Raw genomic sequence first — 20,511 nt, forward strand, 5'->3', positions numbered from 1 at the left:
GAATTTTTATGGACTTTCAGCACAACTTTTCCGAATTTAAAATGAAAACTGGTATTGATCGGTACAGAATTGGTCTTAGGTGTAAACATGAAAGTTTTAGATAATTTTGTTAGATTTCTAGTGGCTTTAGTTTGACGTGAAAATGATGTTTGGTCTTTGAGTTATGATGAAAATACTACAGGGAGGTCTTAGCAAAATTGTACGGTGACAACATTCTCTGTTTCATGTTTTTGCGTTTTGTTCATATGTTTCTGTTTTGAATTGATCTTTGTTGTAAACATGAAAGTTGTTGATATTTGTGATACCTTTCCAGTAGCTTTGGTTTGACATGAAAATATGTTGTGGATAATTTATTATGTTTTTACAAAGATACATAGTGAATTATTGTTGATGTTTAAATATGATGTTATATGATGTTGTTTATGATTGATGAATATTATGTTTTAAGATGTTGTTTATTATCATTTGATATTGTTATATTATGATATGACATGAATTATTTATGTGATCCATATGTTGTCATGATGCTAAGATGTTAAGACGTTAAGATGATATGAAGTTGTTAAGTCGTCGAGTCGTTATGAAGTCGTCAAGTTGTTAAGATGTCATAGATGTTCATGAAGTTTCTAAGACGTAAGATGTTGAGTCCATGCATACTCATTTAAAGATGAGGGCTCATGCCCTGGAGCTTTTGCTCAACCACGACGATGGAGCTTATGCTCAACCAGAGACGAGGGCTCATGCCCTAGGAGCTTTTGCTCAAATAGCGACGAGGGCTTATGCCCTAGGAGTATATTTATGCTCACAAGCGACGAGGGCTTATGCCCTAGATTGGTACCACATGCATTTGCATTTTCATGATGATTCAAGATGATTTAAGATGATAAGAGTTGCATAGTCGAGTTGAGTCGCATTGTCGAGTCAAGAGTCGAGTCGATCATGAAGTTGTTTATGACTATGATTATGAAGTCGATTATGAGTTTGATTAAGAAGCTGTTATGATGATTATAAGATGCTAAATGATTATTGTTGTTGATGTTCATGATTGTTTTGATGATGATGTTTGTTTATGAGTTGATGATTATGATTTGATGATTATGGTTATGATTAGTACTTGATGTTATATGATGATGTTTATGTCTATGATTAAGATGCTATGATTAAAAGGATATATGATAATGCTTATGACTAATATTTGTAGATATGTGATGATATTTATATGATGATATAATATGAAGTATATGACTAATGTATGAAGAATAATGATACTAGTTAAGGAAGTTTAAGTTGCTAGATATGATTAATGAATTATAGGATGTTTAAGTTGTTGAATGTACTTTATATGATTTATATGCTTTATATTATTGTTTGAGAAATCTCACCCCTCTGCTTGGAAATGTTGCTCTTCGTATGGGTAACTTGCAGGTAACCAGGATTAGTTGCGGTCGTGAGTGGACTCCTCACAAGTGTTGCTTAGGTGCTCTGATACGTAACAGGATGGGATTATGTCTTCTATTTCTATTCCTTACGTATTACTTATGGATTTTTATGAATAAATGTTGAACAAGACTTATGAGATTTTTATGTTGAAGCCTGCGTGCCAAAGATTATTTTTATTGTTGAACTAATTTCCGCTGCGAAGTTTTGAATTACTTATGTTAAATGATTTTGAAGAATAAATTGTTATTTATTCAGTTTATGAATTTTTAAGAACTGTAGCATTCAGTTTAAAGTTGAAAAACTCTGATTTATGTATGAAATTTTTACGTTGGGAAAACGGGGTGTTACAGGAAGCGTAATGCATTTTCGTAATTTTTTATCATCTCCTGAATACACACTGCATGTTGTAAAAAAATATTCATTGACATACATAGAATTGCTCTCATATCCCCACATGTCCGGGTTGCTCAATGCATAACAATTTTTCGGCAAATGACTCGGAACATAAAGCAATGCAATGTCGCCTAAAGTTTTCATTTTGACATAATTCATGGTTTGAAAAGTCTGTCTTATACACTTCCCATATTGTACTCCATATTAAATCAACCACTAAAAGTTGTTCATCACAGTTAACCAACCTAAGGGACTGGAAAGTGGTACATTGGGAGTACTCTTCAAATTTAGAAATCTAATATCTGCAGAATTCAAGCTAAGTACTCCTATATTGGCCTTATGAGTGACAACATATATTATATTATGCAAAACCACAAAGTCAACAACCCTCCCTGACTTTTCCATTGTCGAATAAGTAACCCAACCAGAATATCGAGATTGATAGACATGCAAACAATATTGTTTGATTAAAACCACCAAGACAAATTCGTTAGAGCATTTGCTAAAAGCAAGCAAGGCACGGTCAATTATAAGTTTGTTACTTCCAGAGGTAGGGAAATTGACTACCTTCTTTTTTCTTGTAAATGGGTTTATTAGAATAAGTGAATTATTGTGGTAATTCGCCATGACACAATAACCGCTAGAAGAAGTGACATATGCGCACCACCGTACGAGGGACTCCATCATCTTCGAGCAATAAACTTTTTGGCCGGGTATGCTAATAAAGGAATATGATACACTAGGATGATACGCTTCTTGAAGAAGTAATGGTTCTTGGGATGCCAAGAAATTTCTCCAGTAAATTTTATGAAAAAACCTCCAATTCTTGCACACACCGGCAAACTGAAAGTGGTCATCGATATCTAGTGTTTCGGAAATGATATCAAGCACATCCATAGGAAGTTGACAATTCTCTCCTACCTTCTTCACCGTCTTCCCTACTTTGTATCACAACAATAACAGTATTAGGTGATTTCTAAACCTATGTTTTTCTATTTAGTTTTGAAATATAAGATATTTTATTGTTTATCTGACAATAATACGAAGAAAAACAATAGATCGTAGAATTATTGAAGGGTTGAATACAAACAGATAAAGCAAAAGTAAAGGCATATAGTAAACATATATAGTATCAAGATATGTGAAGTGCAATGGAAAAAGTAGGAACGAACCAGTTGGCATGATGAGGAAGGTGTTGAATCTGAATATTAAACCTGGATGTCCTTGAAGCAGCTCCCTCACTCTTCCTTGGACACCTCTTATATCAATTCTTTCAGCCTTGAAATCTTTTATGAGTTTTAAAAAATCATCATACTTTAACTTGTTATCATACTTACATGCAAGTTTGACTTCCTTAAGAAGAAACTCAAGTGCATCATCATGGCCATTGTTTCGAGGGATGTTCATCTTTATATTCAGAATAAGATGTTGTGTATACTATATACAAAGAAAATAACCCATTTAAGCTATTTTGGGCGGACTTTTATTCTTTCTAAAAATACCCTAAATTTTCAAAACAAACAGCATATGTAACAAATAGATAAAGTTGTCCAATTTTTTTTCTCTATCGTTTAAAAAGTGTAACAAACTAGATGATTGTATCTATACTTTTTTCATTATCCCAATTATACCCTTAAACAACATAACTTTTATTATATTAAAGATTGTTGTTGGTAATCTACACGTGTAAATTCCAAAAACTAGTCCCCCTCCCATTTGAAACCTTCCACACCTCCCTATTGGTAAACCAATTGACACCAACACTTCCTGCTAAAGTCATCAAATCCTTCCACCATCCGGAAGAAAACCGCGACCATCTAGTCCCTTCCAAGGCCGTCCCTATGAAACTGGAGGCTCGGCACTCATAGTAAAAATAGGCCCCCAATTAAAAAACGCACAATTTTTTTAAAAGATTAATCTTCTGTTTAAATTGAAAAAAGGCTCGTATAATGATTATTAGCTACCGAAATCAAAATTAGCAATTATTTTTACTAAAGACGTGTTTTTTAATTTAGAAAAAGAAACCTGGAACATGATTTTTTAATTAGAAATTGAAACATGAAACATTTTTATTTTTCTTTTTTGAGTGGGGGTGGGGATATTAAGCAATAATTTTTTTTCTTGAGGCCCATCACTTTGAGAGGCCCAGTTCGGTTGAGCTCTTTGCACTCCCCAAAGAACGGCCCTGCTCCCTTCCTCCAGAGGGAATATGGAAACAGCGTCACCATATTTTTTTTCCTCTCAACACCAGTTTCCAAAGAGGTATGTCCTCTTGAAGTAGTCGCCATTTCCACTTAGCCATAAGGCTCAAATTCACCAACTTCTCTTCTCTCACCCCCAAACCTCCCTTGCTTCTAGGTTGGCAAATCTTCCTTCATTTGACCCAACAAATTTTTCGGCCCCCTCCAACCCCTCCCCAAAGGAATACTCTTTGGATACGAATCACCATTCTCACCACCTTTGTCGGCATTTTCATGAAGGACAAAAAGAAGATAGGAATTGCATTCAATACGGAGTTAAGAAGAATGATTCTACCTCTAAGACTCACATATTTGCTTGTTCATAAATATTTTGGTCAAGTAAAGCATTGGCTCTTGTAATTAACCTAGTCTTTGATGGAAATTTAGGAATTGGTCCCGATAGATTGTTATTAGAAACATCAAGAAGTTGAAGTTGAGACAGAGTTGTAAGAATATGAGGTATTGAACCAATCAATCTATTCTCAGCAAGAGTCAAATTCACTAAATTAGACAAAATTGTAAAATGCAAAATTGCCAAGTCAACCCTCACGATTTTTCCTCTTCAACACTTAACCACTCCCTCGTCAATACTAGCATCGTTCCCTTTACCATTTGACACAAGATCAGCATGCTCAAAAGATTCCAAAATCTCAAGCGAAATCTTGACTTGGGGATCACAAGGTCCAACATCACTCCCAAAAAATTTATTTGATTCCCAAGTTGCCTTAACACCCTTGTGAAACATTACATTGATATTGGTCCTTGAAGAAAATTGTGGTCCAAAGAGATGCTCTTCAAGTTAGGGAGAGTGAACAAAGAAGGTGGAATCAAACCAGTTAAGAAGTTTAACTGAAGCTGCAAATCAAATAAATAAGTTGAATTAAAACTAACGTGAATTGAACTCGCGAACATAATGTCGTTAAGCCATGACCGAGAGGAAGAATTTCATGGATGATATAATGTCAATTTTCATTTATGAATTCTTCTCCATTTTCATTTGAGTCATTTATTATTTTTACCGCACTTGACAACCATCATGTAAGCACACAACCTCAAATCCTCCTTCACCTAATTTATCTCGAAATAAGTTTATCATTCTTATGTCACACACACGCACACGCGTGCGAGCGCTCATGCACACATACACACATGTTTTTTTTTTTTTTTTTAAGATCCACCTTTGTAATAAAATATGATACCTCATACGTATACAGATAATCACAATAGGTATCACAAATCCAACGCTAAGCAAGGTTGCCCCTTCATGAAACTAAATAAGATTATAAATAACTATCAATAATTAATTTAAATTGTCAAATCTTAAATAACCAACTAACCACAAGACTAACAAATAGATGAACCAGTCCTATCCTAGCTTATAAAACATAAACTAAATAAGACTAGAAATAACTAGCAATAAATAAAAGATAAAAAAAAGAGTTGTATTAATTGAACAACCATTTGTATGACAACTGATGAGTCAACCATAGATTTACATAAAAAACGAGGTATTGACACAAATACTCTTAGGAAATCTATTAGCGAGGGTGAACTTATCCAATGATCCTTTGGAAATGAAGTCATAGATTAGTGCTCTTTAATTTTGTTCTCATAACAAAAACCCAAAAGTGAAACGATGTTCACATGTGAGGTTCTACTAATTCTATCTACTTCATTTATGAAATCTTTTCCATCTCTCTTTGAATCATTTATTATTTTCACCTCTACTTGACGACTATCACGTAAGCTTATATTGTACACAACACTAAATCCTCCTTTACCTAATTTCTATTGAAAGGTGCAACTTCTTCTCTCCATGGTGATCAATCTAAAACAACAACAAAAACAACAACATTGAGACTTGTTTTGATTGCAGGTATATTTTATACTCTTTTATATGTGTGTGTTTCAATCTTTTATTGCATTGTTTTAATGTATTTCGACCATGTTCTACTTGTTAGTATTAACAATACATATTAACAACCTAATAATCTAGTTCAAATATTTTTTGAACTATCGCTTTTAACATAAACATTTTTGTGGGTGATTTCCAAACATTCACTAAATCAATGTCACAAAAATTATTACTCTCTCCGTCCCTATATCTAAGCTCCCATTTGACTTTATTTTTGTCCCTAAATGTAAACCCCTTTTCAAATTACTAGATGCATTTATTAATTTTTTCTTAAACATACCCCTAATTAATACTACTAACTTGTTTTGAAATATGAAAAGTCAAATTTAATACACATACAAACAAAGGACAATTTGGTAATATTAACACACAAAACAGACACATTAATTATACTGACAACTTTTCTTAAGAAATGTGAAAAATGCAAAAGGAGCTTACATACCGGGACGGAGGGAGTAGTTATCAACAACTATCTTTTTTATTTGTTACTTATTGCTAGTTATTTCTAATCTTATTTAGTTTCGGTTTTATAAGTTATATGTAGTTCATGTATTAGTTAGTTTTTAGGTTTGTTGGTTATTTAAGATTTAACAATTTAAATTACTTATTTTATCTTTCAACTAACTCTTTTAAACATAAATAATTATATATTATTTATAATCATCATTCACTTTTTTGATCTCATGCAGGACGATTTCATTAAAATCAAATAACCGTAGTGTGGAGGATTTCATTGAAAGATATTGAGCATATCAATATTCTACGTGAAAAGAATGACAAATACCTTTCAAGAGAAATTAGGTAAAGGAGGATTCAATGATGTGTACAATTCAAGCTTACGTGATGGTCGTCAAGTAGCGGTGAAAATAATAAATGATTCAAAGGGAGATGGAAAAAATTTCATAAATGAAGTAGATAGAATTAGTAAAACCTCACATGTGAACATCGCTTCACTTTTGGGTTTTTATTATGAGAACAAAATTAAAGAGCATTAATCTATGACTTCATGTCCAAAGGATCATTGGATAAGTTCATCTTCACTAATAGACCTTCTAAGGGTTTCTGTGTCAATACCTCATTTTTATGTTAATCTATGGTTGTCTCAAAAGTTGTCATACAAATGACTGTTCAACTAATACAACTCTTTTTTTTTTTTTTAATCTTTTATTCATTGCAAGTTATTTATAGTCTTATTTAGTTTATGTTTTGTAAGTTAGGACTGGTTCATCTATTTGTTAGTCTTGTGGTTAGTTGGTTATTTAAGATTCGACAATTTTAATTAATTGATAGTTATTTTTAATCTTATTTAGTTTCATGCTGGGGCATCTTTGCTTAGCATTGGATTTGTGATACCTATTGTGATTATTTGTATACGTAAGAGGTATCATATTTTATTACAAAGTTAGATCTTTAAAAAAAACATATGCGTGTGTGTGAGCGCTCGCACGCGTGTGCGTGCGTGAATGACAAACTTGTTTCGAGATAAATTAGGTGAAGGAGGATTTGGTGTTGTGTGCTTGCATGATGGTCGTCAAGTGCGGTAAAAATAAGTCATTCAAATGAAAATGGAGAAGAATTCATAAATGAAAATTGACATTGTATCATCCATGGAATTCTTCTCTCGGTCATGGCTTAACAAAATTACGTTCGCGAGTTCAATTCAGGTTAGTTTTAATTCAACTTATTTATTTGATTTGCAGCTTCAATTAAACTTCTTAATTGGTTTGATTCCACCTTCTTTGTTCACTCTCCCTAACTTGAAGAACATCTCTTTGGACCACAATTTTCTTCAAGGACCAGTATCAATGTAATGTTTCACAAGGGTGTTAAGGCAACTTGGGAATCAAATAAAATTTTCGGGAGCGATGTTGGACCTTGTGATCCGCAAGTCAAGATTTTGCTTGAGATTTTTGAATCTTTTGGGCATGCTGATTTTGTGTCAAATGGTAAAGGGAACGATGCACTGACAAGGGAGTGGTTAAGTGTCGAAGAGCACAAATTGTGGAGTCAAGATCCTCTCCATTTATTTCCGGACTTCACTTTGGTGCCATTAATGGCACCATACCATTGCATCTCCACCACACACACACATCACACACACATCCCCACACACATCCACACACATCAAAGGCCAGGATTGGTTCTATGACACCATTGCTATGGCACTGAAGTATTTTCCTTTATTTCCCTCTCCATTTCATCCATTTAGAGAGATAAGACCATCCACAATGCAGCACCCCATTTGAGTGCTTAAATGGGTCCCGACTGTATACGTCATTCGTTTTATAATTAATACGTAATAAACACCCAATCTCTTCAACAGAGCACCTAAAAATAATTATTAATTGGGTCCCAGCAATAACTCTATATCATTACATTTTAACAATAATTTTTATACTCATCCATAATCATATAATTTTAAAATATTGAAATAATTTAATTATAAATTATTAAAAAAGCGAACATTTTTATTTTATTTTTATTAATAATTCAAGAAAAAGTTGAAACTTAAAAAAAGAATATAACATGAATGATGAAAAATTGCATATTTTAAATAACAACAAATCTTGTTGACTATCACTCTCAAAACGTTGTCAAATATGCTCCACAAGATCATGTTGAAGATGAGTTTGTCTATCTTGAATTTGTGCTCTCCTTTGTAGGTAAGGGGAAAGATTTGGATGAGGACCATTATGTATTTCATTCCTTGCAACATCATTTTTTAATATCAAAATAATACAATAATTAAATATATAAAAAAATAGAATTAATTGTACATGTGAGACCCATGAGTAATAGGAGAGAGATGGTGCCTAAACAAGCACCCACCTTCATAAGCACCATATTCATTGGTGTCACAAAGGGGGTGCCTATTTACAATGGTGCTTAATAGGGGAAGGACTCCCCATTGTAGATGGTCTAAAGACACATAAAAAGTAAAAAATAATTAATGATGGTGGGACTCACTTAATGATAGGACCCATCATCTATTTTTTGTGTTTATCTCTCTCCTAATTGCATCTTCCATTTATTTTAATAAATGGAGAGGATCTTAACAAATTGTGAGTGTTGATTTGGCAATTCAACATTTTCCAATTTGTCTAATTCAGTGAACTTAACTCTTGTTGGGAAATTGAAGCGGCGAGAAAGCATGCTAAGCTCTCTTCGGACATTGGAAAATGCCGAATTGCGCGGTTAGTGAGAACTTATAAATTAACATAAAAGCTTATTTACTTACATTAATTATTCTTTATAAGCTAAAAAATAAGTCAATTCAAACAGGCCCCATATATAAAGGGAATACATGGCTTTAGGTTGGCTTTTTCACTTCCAATTACCTAAACAAATTTGCATATAAAAATGTTATATTTTTGTTGTCATTAAAAAAGATAAGAATTTATATTATATTTGGTATATTTTTGGTGTCATTGAAAAAGATAAGTATTGTTTGTTTTTTTGAACAAGATAAATATAGTTTTTTTTAACAAGCCAAAATAAATATAGTTTGTTACAATATAAAAGCGCAAAATATATATAGCTATAATTTAAATCAAAATCAAAATTTCCTAAAAACTTCTATTCTTAATCTTTATATGCATTAGCGGCTAACGCAATAAAAAGAGTGGGCATAATTTTGAGATGGCTTTTTAACTTCCAATATTATATCTCTCCGGTATCAATTTGCCTCTAAGATGTTTTTTTAGCAAATCTAAGAATGCTGTATTTTTTTTGACAAATAAAAATGATATATTGTTGTTTTCATTAAAAAAAAATTAGAATTTATATTATATTTACTATATTATTGGTATCATTAAAAAAAAGAATATTATTCGGTATTGTGTGTTAGATCATATTGAAACTTGTGTTCACACGATTGCGTGGTGTGATTTATCATTTTCCATATGGTCTTCAATTAACTAGAAACTGTGTTAGTTATGCTCTAGGATCCGTTTAGTTTGAGAGTTTTGGAGGAAAGAAGAGGGGAGATAATATTTTTAATTTGACGTGTTTGGTTCAATTTTTAAAAGGGAGGGAAGAGAAGAGGAGCAAAATCTCTTCAAGACCCACTTTTTGCTTCCCCCAAATTGAAGTTTGTTGGAAGGGAGAAGTGAGATGATCTCTTTAAAATTTTATTGCATTGCCAAAATTATCTTTAGATTAATTTAAAATCTCAATATTATCCGTGTAACAATTTTTATTATTATTATTATTAGGTTATATTATCCCCTCCCCTCCTCTCCGTTTAACCAAACGGACCCCTAGTCTCACATCACAACTAATTTCTATTTAGTAGTTATTCCGGACCTGCTAGAAGCCCACAAGAACAGGACCTGAAAGCCTTGCACTCCAACGCGGCGAGAAAGCATGCTAAGATCTATGCGGACAACTGTATAGACGCACGTCCCGACTCCATTTTGACCATCCAGATCATCTTTAACAGACTCATATTTTCACGCTGCTTCTCATGGAGGTAGTTACAAGCCTCCGCGCCTATATAAGGGTGATTCCTCATCACCCTCGAGGTACGATTCACTTTCACCTTGCATTATGCTTAACCACGTCATTCACATTCTGACTTGAGCGTTGGAGTGCTAACGCACTTGTAGGTACTTTTCACTCCCACCGTGGAATCACCAGCTCTGCCGCACCATGAGAATCCATCTGTATTGCCTGGGCTTTTGCTCTTATAATTGGGTTGATATTTATATACCCATTATATTCCCTTCTTAATATAAGTTTCTTTGCTTCAAGAAAAAAGCGCATATGATGTCACATACATACATTGTCTCTGAATTTTGACATTTAAATAACACATCTCATTCTATATATACAATCAATACTACAGTTACACAGTGACAACGTTGTAAGCTTCAATAGCCAAGGCAATCAATAAGAAGGTTTTTCAATTTCTTCTAGTAAACACCCTTTTGATAATCAGGCTCACAGAAAGCTCCTCCAAGATCATCACAAGCCTCTGCTTGGAAAACCCTGAAAAACACATCATCCATTTAACATCACAATTCTGATTTCATATTTCAACATTCAATAGTGAAGCTAATGAAAGTAGTAATTAAATTTTACTACAGTGAAATCTTACGTCTTAGGCTCATTGTAATCAAGATACTCCCTCTCAATGTTCTCTGAAGCTGCAGCCTTTGGTGTATCATTCCTTGCTTCAGGCTGCAGCTTGACTTCAGGATTCATGTCTGCCAAACAAGCATCCCCTCCAATAGTTTCACATGCCTCAGCTGGAAACACACTGACAATAACACAAACAAATGTTATGGCAAAAACCATGTTGTGACTCACCAAAATTTAGTCCTGAAACAAAATTCTAAAAGCCCAAAAGAATAAATGTGATGGTTGATTTTAGTTATAGAGATCATTTTTAAATTTTGCTAATTTTAATGAACAAATTCAGATTGTATGTACTTACAATTTCAAGAACTAAATTACTGATTCAATAGTGAAATATGTATTTTATTAAAAACACTGAATATTTTTAGATTACCATTTGTCACAAATAGGTATCAGGTACGTAGCTAAAAAAAGCATTCAAGGAGTTTCATGCAAGAGTTTGAACCATACCATGGAAACTAATAATATACTACTCACTTAGCAATATTTGCCTATAAAATAATGAGCACGATCTGTACTTCCTAAGGTTGTAAATATAATATAACCAACACTTTCAAGCATCAACAATCCTAGAAAAACTTGAACTAAGTTATATGAATTAAGGTGATAGAGAATGAAGGCTTACGAGAATGCAGAATTGTAATCAACTGTTGAAGGATCAGAGTTGTCGGTTGCAACTTTGATTGCAGTGTAACGAGGAGAAGAAGCACGTGAGGCAATCAATTTGGTAGGGAAACTCAAATTAGTAGCAAGATGTGAGACACTCTTTGGTGTTGTTAAAGGCACAAAGGTAGTGGCTGCAAAGGTTAGAGCAGTCTGCATTTTTGAAGGGTATTTGTTAGTGACCTTTTGAGATGAATTAATCTTCTAAGGAAGTTTGGTTTCAATTTATAGAATGGGAATAGGACACCTATTATTGTAATGGATGAGATATTTAGTATTGAGGATAAGGTTGCCTTTTTGTCTTGGGAGATAGATTGTCCTGGCTCACAAAATAATTGTGAAACTCTTGGACCTTTTCAATCACTAGTCCATGTTTGAGTATTCTCTCTCTATTCTTATCGGTAAGAGCATTTCGTACAGCCAGGTGTAAGCATAACAGTAATATTATCTATGCATTTTCTTTAAGAGTTTTTCTTTATGTAGTAAACTTTGGCTCAATGGAATTGAAAATCAGTGCATATTAACTGAAATTGAAATTCTTAAAATTTGTAACTTTCAAGGATCAAAATGTTGATTTACTCCTAAGTTATGCTATTTATTTATGTTGAGTCTATATATAGTATGTTAAACATTTTTATTATTATTTTTAAAAGTACATAATCCAATGACTAAATACGTTAACAGAGTGGAGTACTCCTAAGATCACTTGTAAACACAACTTTACATTGGACATCTGTCTAATATAAATAGAAACATTTTTAATATCATCATTAATAAATAGAAACATTGTTGTAAACAAGTCAAAATGGACGTCTCTGCTTAGGGACAATATTCTTGTCCCAACCCAACAAAAAATGGAAGTTCAAATTACTCTATTCCAATTTTCTACAACCAATGTCTCTGAAAAGTTTGAAAAATGTCAATTGCCAGTTCAAATTTGAAATGTTTAAGTAGAACGAGATCAACTTGAGTTGAGAGTATATCCATCCATTCAGCAATTAGTGACAAATCTCAAAAAGTATTTAGGGATTTTTTTTCCTTCTTTTCTTGAGGTTGCTCAACTATTAATCAAGGATTGTGATTTAATTTAGAAATATTTCAGAATAAGATGAATAAAGTCAGCAAAAAAATCAAGCAATCATGTTTCTTGCAACAAATTCCAGATAGGAGGCAGTAGCGTGAGAATATTCCAAAAGTGAAAAAACATGAACAAAGCAAAACAGCTTAGCTACAAAATAACATTAAAACTCATGAAAACCAGTTTACAAAATGTCTGACCATCACTTTTCTCCTTTACAGGCTTTGTTGATCATCACATTAAAGAAAAATGTTTTCCTCAGATAATTCTTTCTTCAGCCAATCGAACATTGTAATAAATACAGCATTGTCTATCTAAACCTGAAAAGAGGCACATCAAACTTCTGTACTCAGAATTCCTATATTTGTGATTTCTAGATCTCTACCATGGATAACCTTGAGTATAAAATCACTCGTACCAATTAAATTATACATATTGACTCTCACGTTTTCCCTCGATGGAACTATGATTCTTTCCATGCTCTGCTAGCCGCAATACATGATGAAACAGAGGAGCTATTGAGGAACTGTAAGTTAGCAACTCAAGCTAACTTCATCCCAGATTTCATTTAGATGACAGTTGGGTGTGGTCAGCAAATAAAAGTAGACCGAAAAATACCATTTACACCTCAGATTTTAAGGAGTGTCTCACACAAACTAGATCGTCCAACTTATTGCCATCCATTTTATATTGAGAGACCCCTTCCATCTGCCTATAGTGAACCTGTGCTTCTTTCCTCAAACTTTTCAAAGGCATGACTTCCCATTTTTTATAATTTGAATACTTTCTGACATCACTCATGTCTGATGATCCTGAAATAGGCCCGCTTTTGTCTGGGTCCACATTGCCCCACACCTTACAATTGCCAAACTGTCCTTTACCACCAGCCTTATCAGCTGAACTCTTTCTCAAGTGCCAAGCTGCTGCATGTGCTTGGCTTATCATTTCTCTACTTGGCACATCTGACCAGTCTTGCCTCCTCTTGGATCTCATTGGGGAGTGAATCCTGATTACCTGACAATTAAACCAAATGTCAAAAACATATAAAAGAATACAAATGTTATTCTATGTGGGAATTTATAATGCAAATACCCCAAGACATTCTAGAAGTTGGTAGTATGCTCTTCCTTGAAGTGGATTGTGTCCTTTCCTAGGAGCAGAGAAGTATCTTGTCCTATAAGGAAACAAAAGTGATAATAAGGAAGATAAAATATGTACAGAAATCAATATGTGAAATAAATCAAAATTCAAATAGGGAAACCCACCATTCAGTGTATCCTGGATCAACGGTGAAACCATATATATCAACAATATCACACATGGAGAGTGCTAATTCAATAGACTTCATTCCAGTTCCTTTGGCACCTCGACGCAGTACAATACCTTGAAAGAGATAGACTGGATTTGGTAGAGTCTGCATAAAAAGGTAGTGCAAAAGAATGTGGATAAACTAATTCTAGGAAATACAATGGCAACCATCTTTATCAAGTTTATACACCAAAAGGCATCAAATAGATATCTATCAAAGAACAGATTCTCACCTTTATAACTGCATTGATTTCTCTGTGTGTCAGACTTTTTATTATGAGTACCTCATCATCTGCAAAATAACAAAAAATTAATTTACTCATTTAATAAATGTAAACACTAGATTTCTAGTTGAGTGAAATTCTAGATTTCTAGTTACGCAAGACAGGGAACCTATCTACCAGTTGATTTCCATAAATTTGAGCAAGATAGTTAGATTAGACCAGCTAGCAGCTATCCCGATAATATATTGATAAATTCATCAATATACTTGATAGAATCTAATAAATTGCATCAAACAAACAATTTTTTGTTATTACTTTAATTTATTTACTTATATGGGGATTATACTTATGAGCCATACCATACTATGAAGTTATGGGAAAGGGTAAATGAAATGAGCAGAGACTAAGAAAAGAATCCAAAGTTACCGATGATCAAATTGGTTTAATGCTTGCAAGGTCGACCATGGAAGCGATTTACTTGCTACGAGGAGTGATGAAGTGATATTGGAGGGATAAATAAAACTTACACGCGGTTTTGTATTAAGCCCACGGGTGGCCAAATTTTTGCATCCTCAATCCTCAGAACAGTCTTACACCACCGCTGGAATCGGCAGATTTGAAGCTGCGTATTGCAGTATCCAAGTTGCTCATACACCAAAAGCATACATCTCATTGTAGTTGGTGTAGATGTATGGATTATTTACACAAGGAAAAATAAGGGTGGGACAGAATGAGTATCCTACAAAGTGGATCTAGTGCCTGACGTGATGGGATAGGCCCAAATAAGTCTTAGTGATGAGATTAATGAATGAAAAGTAAAAGAAAACTTGGATAGTAATGCCAACCAAGCTTTGTTTTGGGTATAGTGGGCCAAGCCAAAGCCAATAGAGTTCAGGAAACATATACATCCATTCGCTTATTGTTTCTACAATGTACTGATGTAGATTAGAATGGGGAGACAAGGATGAGGATAAAAGGGTTTCTTATGGTCAAGTTTTCAGGTCGAACAAAACATTGAGAACAAGGTTGAATTTCAGGGGAGTGGTATAGTTGGGAGAATTGTTAGAACAAAAAAGCAGATATTAGTTATGGACAATCAAAGTGGTTAGCTGGTCTGTTAGAGGGAATCCGCTACATAATAAATAGGAGGGTGCAAGGGTAGAGGGGGATCATTCAGATTTGTAAAAGTTTGAGTGAATATAGTAGTGGCTCTGTTGTAGAAAAGAAACTCTAGAAGAGAGAGATCTTTCACTTGTTATCAATATTTAACAAAATTGCTACTTAATTTCAGTTCTATCTATCAATTTTCCATTACAATTTCTACAGTTTCGCAGCGGTGCCTCTGTAGAAAAAGTGCTGGGATTGAAAGTAACACTGAAGTTCTGCTATTGAAGACATTTTGTAGACCAATAAATGGGAGGATCCAGTGGTGAAGAAGCCAGTCAGTTTAAAATTTGTGTCGCCCTGTTAGGGATATAACAGTGGTTGATCATCAACAGTTAGGGAAACAGGTCTATTCGCCGTAGTTTTTATTGATTCAAGGAAAATGGATACACAAAGGGATATTCTGTTATGGGTTCTACTTGTTGTTTCCTAATCCACCCATATCGATGCATTTTTCACTTCAAGTACTGATTGAAGGTGGCTCTATATCAAAATTTATCAAGGATAAAATCAATTATGAAACTTTAAATAGCCCCATTTCAAGTACTGATTGAAGGTGGCTCTATATCAAAATTTCTCAAGGATAAAATCAATTATGAAACTTTAAATAGCCCCATTTATCACGGAAAATTTTAGGAACGGGATATTCAGATAAATTAGAGATGTAACCTTGATAGAAAGGGGAAACAAAAGTCTTTTGGTTCTACTACTGAGAATTATTCTTTGATTTTCTTACTATGTCATAGAGTTGAATCCAGCTTCTCTCACATTATTTCCAAAATCTTTAGATAAAAATGTAACTGTGCCAGGAACAAATACAAACAGGGTATATTTTTCTGTTTAAGCAAATTTCATACAATACAAGAATTTTATGTGATTTGTACATGCTCCTCAAACCTTCAAAGTTGATCCACGTTTTTTATAGCAGGCCGCATTTCACAAATGATCATGTGCTAATGTTCAAGTAATATCACATAGATGCTTAAGTCAGTAAATTTGGGGAGGGTGGAGGGGATTAAAATTGGATCAGTGGTCATAATCGTGTTGGCAAAGTGCAAAGAGGCCTAGTGTGCCAAGGCATTTAACCATTTAATTAAACAAAAATACGATTAAACACGTATAATGCGATGGGAGAAATCCTTGTGCTAAAATTTAGAATTATAATTTATGAAATTCTGAGGACATGAAAACCAGGCATAACCCTTCACACGGGATAGAATTAGAAGAATATGAAACACAAAAAAAATAAAATAAAAAAAAAATCAACTATGATACAAGAAATTACACAAGGTAAAGTTCTCTCTTCGCTAACAAAAGATGGGTATAACCCATTCAAGGCAAATAGAGATTTAAGGCTATATTTCATAGAGCAGCCAATTGCAAGTGATGGCGAGGGTGAATATAATCTCAGTATAACTAATGTGACCCAGAATCTCATGTGTGGTTATCGATAAAGTTTGACATTTTTGTTTAATTATTATCATGTATAGCAACTTACCAGAACCATTTAGAATAGGAACCATGTTGCGAGCAGCACCTCTCACAACTAGACGGAAATCCCTCTTAAGACCAACGTACTTGGCATATTTCTACACAATTCATAGAGGTAAAGTAAGCTTTTGAAATAAAGTTTCAAATTAGGCCATGTTTGAGCTTTTATTAGCAAGCAGTCAATATGTCAATAAGTAACTGGATATCAACTCAACAGAAAGCCAAGTTTTAAAACAATAAATTATTTTAAAGTTGATGTCTAAGAAAGATTTACCTCATTAACAGGGGCCTCGTTGTCTCGAAAAACAGCATCATGACTATCAATTTCTTTGCCAAATTCTGTCTTCAGAAGGTCCCCAGAATTCCCAACAACGGCACAAGTACGAAACTGCCGTGGATGAAAGGGGGGTTTTGCGGGTAATAATATATTAAGTTGTTCTTCACAAAGAGTCTTATTATAGCACTTCTTTGCCCCCCTACAAGAAGAAAACTTGTAACTCCACTTGCTTCATAATCAAATGTTCACAGAAAATACAATTGACACACAAACAGAAGTCAATTTTTGAGATTCATACAATTGTGCTATTCTTAGTGGAGCATAATCTACCCAACCACCAGGACGAACGTCAAGATACTCTCTTGTCAACACTGTGGTCATGTTACGGTACTGCAACATCACAACATAGTATTCAGTACAGATTCGTCCTGAAACACAACTTAAGCAGAGGTGAAAACAAAAAGCATAGAAATCTACCTGTTCCCATAGTAGTATTGCCTCACATACATCATACGTGTACTCCAAAGGCTCAAATTTTTTGAACTGCTGATTGTACTGCAGTCATTGAAACATTAAGAATTAAAAAATATATTAAAAAAACCAGCATCAAACTATTAGTTGAAAATTGAATCAAAGAAGAAGGGTTAGTAGACAAAAGTATATACCCAAGTGCTGTTGGTGCCTTCAGGGTATTTAAGGACCAATGTGCAGTGGTCAATAATGTCTGCAGTGAGTCCAAGCCCCCTATTAGCCTGTTTACAATCCAAAACTCAGCTCAGTTCTTCACACAACGATATAATTCAGATATTCTGACCAAGAAAGGAAGAAAAAAACAAACACAGTCAAATCCAGAACAGTGTTTGGATTCTTAATTGAGAGTGTTAGAATTGATTTTTCCACCAGCTAACACAATTTTAGTAAAATACAGTTATGAATACAAATGTTTAGTTACCATCCAAACTTAAACGAGATTCAAATTGTGAATCGAAACGCGAAAGACCTATTTTCCAAACCTTGAATAAAATCAAATCTTAATATGAAAACATAAGATATGTTACCAATGAAATAAGAAATTTTTAAGTGAGAAACATTGACATGGCAAAATTACAGACCGATATTTCTTCTAACCTCAAAATAACTCAAGTCATAAATTGAATGACAAAAGAAAAGAGGTTGGCTAACACAAAATTGACAAAACAAGTGGCTAGGTATACAAATCACTCTCTTGTCAACACTGTGGTTCATTAGAATGAATTGGGGTTTAAGATGAGATTCGCGTCCAAAATAGATGCATGCTAGAGATTTGTATCAATTGGATTTAGTTTCATACTGAATCGAGATACATAAGCATAACAATTGTAGTCCAGGTCGAGTGCTGGTTCGTAGGATCGTATGATCCTATGTCCCATGGCACGTTTTTGCTCTGCTTTTCTCTGTTTGCTCTGTTCTTCCTCTATTTCCTCTGTTTTTTGCTTGTTTACTCTAGTTTTCTGTCTTTTTGATTGGTTCATCTGTTTTTCCTCTATTTTCTCTGTTTTTTTCTGTCAACTCTATCAACAACCAACTGGTCCTACTTACAATTCGTGTTATTACCCTCGTGTTGTGTTTACGATCTTTCGCCAGCCTACCGATCCTACTTAAAAACTCGAACTTGACTACATTGATGATAACCATCTATTTGACTAGAAATGATCAACAACAATGACGAAGCATTATCCCACTAAGTAGGGTTGGTTACATTAATCAAATTACACCATAATGTTCTATCATATACCATATTTGGATCCAACTCATTAATCTTTAAATCTCTCTTAATAGTTTCTCTTATATTTTTTCAAGGTATTCCTTTACCTCTAGTGATTTGACAACCCTTCATCTGATTTACTCTCCTTACTACATAATCTACTAGTATTCTCTCTACATGCCCAAACCACCAAAGCTTTACATACTAATACTGAAAACATCCAGGCATTATAACACTTGAAACTCAATAATCAATTTTAGAAAATCAATTAATTCAAAATCATGACCTAAACACACACTAATTTTCTCGAAAATGCATAGCAAAAAATGATAAACGGTAAAAAAAAGAATGATGTTATTATTATTGTAATTGAGATGGGAAAGTTACCACACATTGCTTCACAGTGGACTGAAACTGAAATAGATCACGAATTGATTTGGAGTTGCGACGATCTGAAAAGACGGAGCCTGATAATGCGAAATGAAAAGAGAATTAGGTAACTTCGAATTAAGGAATAATTAGAAAGAAAGATGATTAGGGAAAAAAGTGATTACCGACCGGAGAAGAAAGATGATTGGATGAAGAAGAGGAGGAGGAAGGAGAAGAATGCAGCGGCAAAGACCAGATATAGAATCTTCGGTCTCGCAGCGGATGCTACTTGCTTGTGCTGTCTCATTGATCTTGTTGTTGCTATTTGCTACTCCAGTGAACGACAACGTTTTTGGCTCTGATGTGAACAACTTCGACTTTGCTTCATGGAAGCGCAACTATCACGCTGTCACAGCTTGCATTTTTTTCATCTCTTACATTCTGTTTTTCGTTAGTAAAAAAATTATGTTTCCTCAAAAAAAAATTATGTTTTTTTTTTCTTCTTGGAATTAAATTGAGATATTTTTAGTACAAAAGTTTGTGTTTTTAGATCTTCATATCCATGTTTATTAATTATATATAAAAAAAATTGAAATTTTTGTTTATTTTAAATTAAGAGATAGAAGATTCATAGTGAACAATCGTAATAGGGGAAAAAATGTCCTTTCAAAAACAATAAAAAAAACAAGGTTTTCAAAAAATTATAAAATGCCGGATTCATTTTTGAAAAATTCTAAATACTTTAGGAAAAAAGAGGAATGATAAATTGACAAACAATAGTTGTCATATCCACATGTATTTTAATACAGCTAAGAGTATAATTCAAATTTTTTAATCATTTTCATCTGCTTTGGAATGTGTGCCGGACTGAAATTTCGTCATGGAAGAGCTACGGTGTGAGAAAAGTTGTTGATATTTTGATTGTCCATATAACATTGCTCGGCAAAATATTGAGAAACGTGTATTAAGGTATTTTGAAGAAAAAATTAAAGTTCGATTAATAATCATAACACATGCAAATTGTTGGTAAGAGCAAAAAAGATATGTAGAAAAATCAAATGGTTGA

The 20,511-nt window shown here is 33.6% G+C and overlaps 2 protein-coding genes and 1 pseudogene across 2 annotated transcripts; all 3 read right to left on the minus strand.

Moving 5' to 3' along the window:
* Positions 1 to 1,430: 1,430 nt before the first annotated feature.
* Positions 1,431 to 2,806, minus strand: LOC146909199 (uncharacterized; annotated as a pseudogene).
* A 7,906-nt stretch (positions 2,807 to 10,712) lies between these two features.
* On the minus strand, positions 10,713 to 11,988 carry CCL (CCR-like protein). The gene is made up of 3 exons (XM_085724179.1): positions 11,753 to 11,988; positions 11,087 to 11,248; positions 10,713 to 10,977 (listed from the first exon to the last, which is right to left on the minus strand). Exons 1-3 carry the CDS (start codon positions 11,947 to 11,949, stop codon positions 10,902 to 10,904), a joined length of 435 nt encoding a protein of 144 aa, XP_085580305.1. The 5' UTR covers positions 11,950 to 11,988; the 3' UTR covers positions 10,713 to 10,901.
* A 1,008-nt stretch (positions 11,989 to 12,996) lies between these two features.
* MGP2 (MALE GAMETOPHYTE DEFECTIVE 2) lies at positions 12,997 to 19,858 on the minus strand. The gene is made up of 11 exons (XM_085724181.1): positions 19,635 to 19,858; positions 19,464 to 19,543; positions 17,998 to 18,084; positions 17,810 to 17,887; positions 17,631 to 17,722; positions 17,330 to 17,531; positions 17,063 to 17,153; positions 14,410 to 14,468; positions 14,134 to 14,282; positions 13,961 to 14,042; positions 12,997 to 13,882 (listed from the first exon to the last, which is right to left on the minus strand). The coding sequence occupies exons 1-11, from the start codon at positions 19,750 to 19,752 to the stop codon at positions 13,490 to 13,492; spliced, it is 1,431 nt and encodes a 476-aa protein (XP_085580307.1). The 5' UTR covers positions 19,753 to 19,858; the 3' UTR covers positions 12,997 to 13,489.
* Between the last annotated feature and the right edge of the window lie 653 nt (positions 19,859 to 20,511).

Source organism: Medicago sativa, chromosome 7 (assembly GCF_051527215.1).
Source record: "Medicago sativa cultivar Bolivia chromosome 7, Bolivia_mono, whole genome shotgun sequence".
Taxonomy (NCBI): Eukaryota; Viridiplantae; Streptophyta; class Magnoliopsida; order Fabales; family Fabaceae; genus Medicago; species Medicago sativa.

What these genes read in the sequence shown, in the direction of transcription:
- MGP2 (XM_085724181.1), bottom strand. Translation starts at nt 19,752, where the DNA reads ATGAGACAGCACAAGCAAGTAGCATCCGCTGCGAGACCGAAGATTCTA. An exon ending in TCCTATTCTAAATGGTTCTG is followed by an intron (nt 14,469 to 17,062) that starts GTAAGTTGCTAT and finishes GTTATTTTGCAG; the next exon opens with ATGATGAGGTACTCATAATA. An exon ending in AACTTCTAGAATGTCTTGGG is followed by an intron (nt 13,883 to 13,960) that starts GTATTTGCATTA and finishes TTTAATTGTCAG; the next exon opens with GTAATCAGGATTCACTCCCC.
- CCL (XM_085724179.1), bottom strand. Translation starts at nt 11,949, where the DNA reads ATGCAGACTGCTCTAACCTTTGCAGCCACTACCTTTGTGCCTTTAACA. An exon ending in GATTACAATTCTGCATTCTC is followed by an intron (nt 11,249 to 11,752) that starts GTAAGCCTTCAT and finishes TGTTATTGTCAG; the next exon opens with TGTGTTTCCAGCTGAGGCAT. An exon ending in GATTACAATGAGCCTAAGAC is followed by an intron (nt 10,978 to 11,086) that starts GTAAGATTTCAC and finishes TGTGTTTTTCAG; the next exon opens with GGTTTTCCAAGCAGAGGCTT.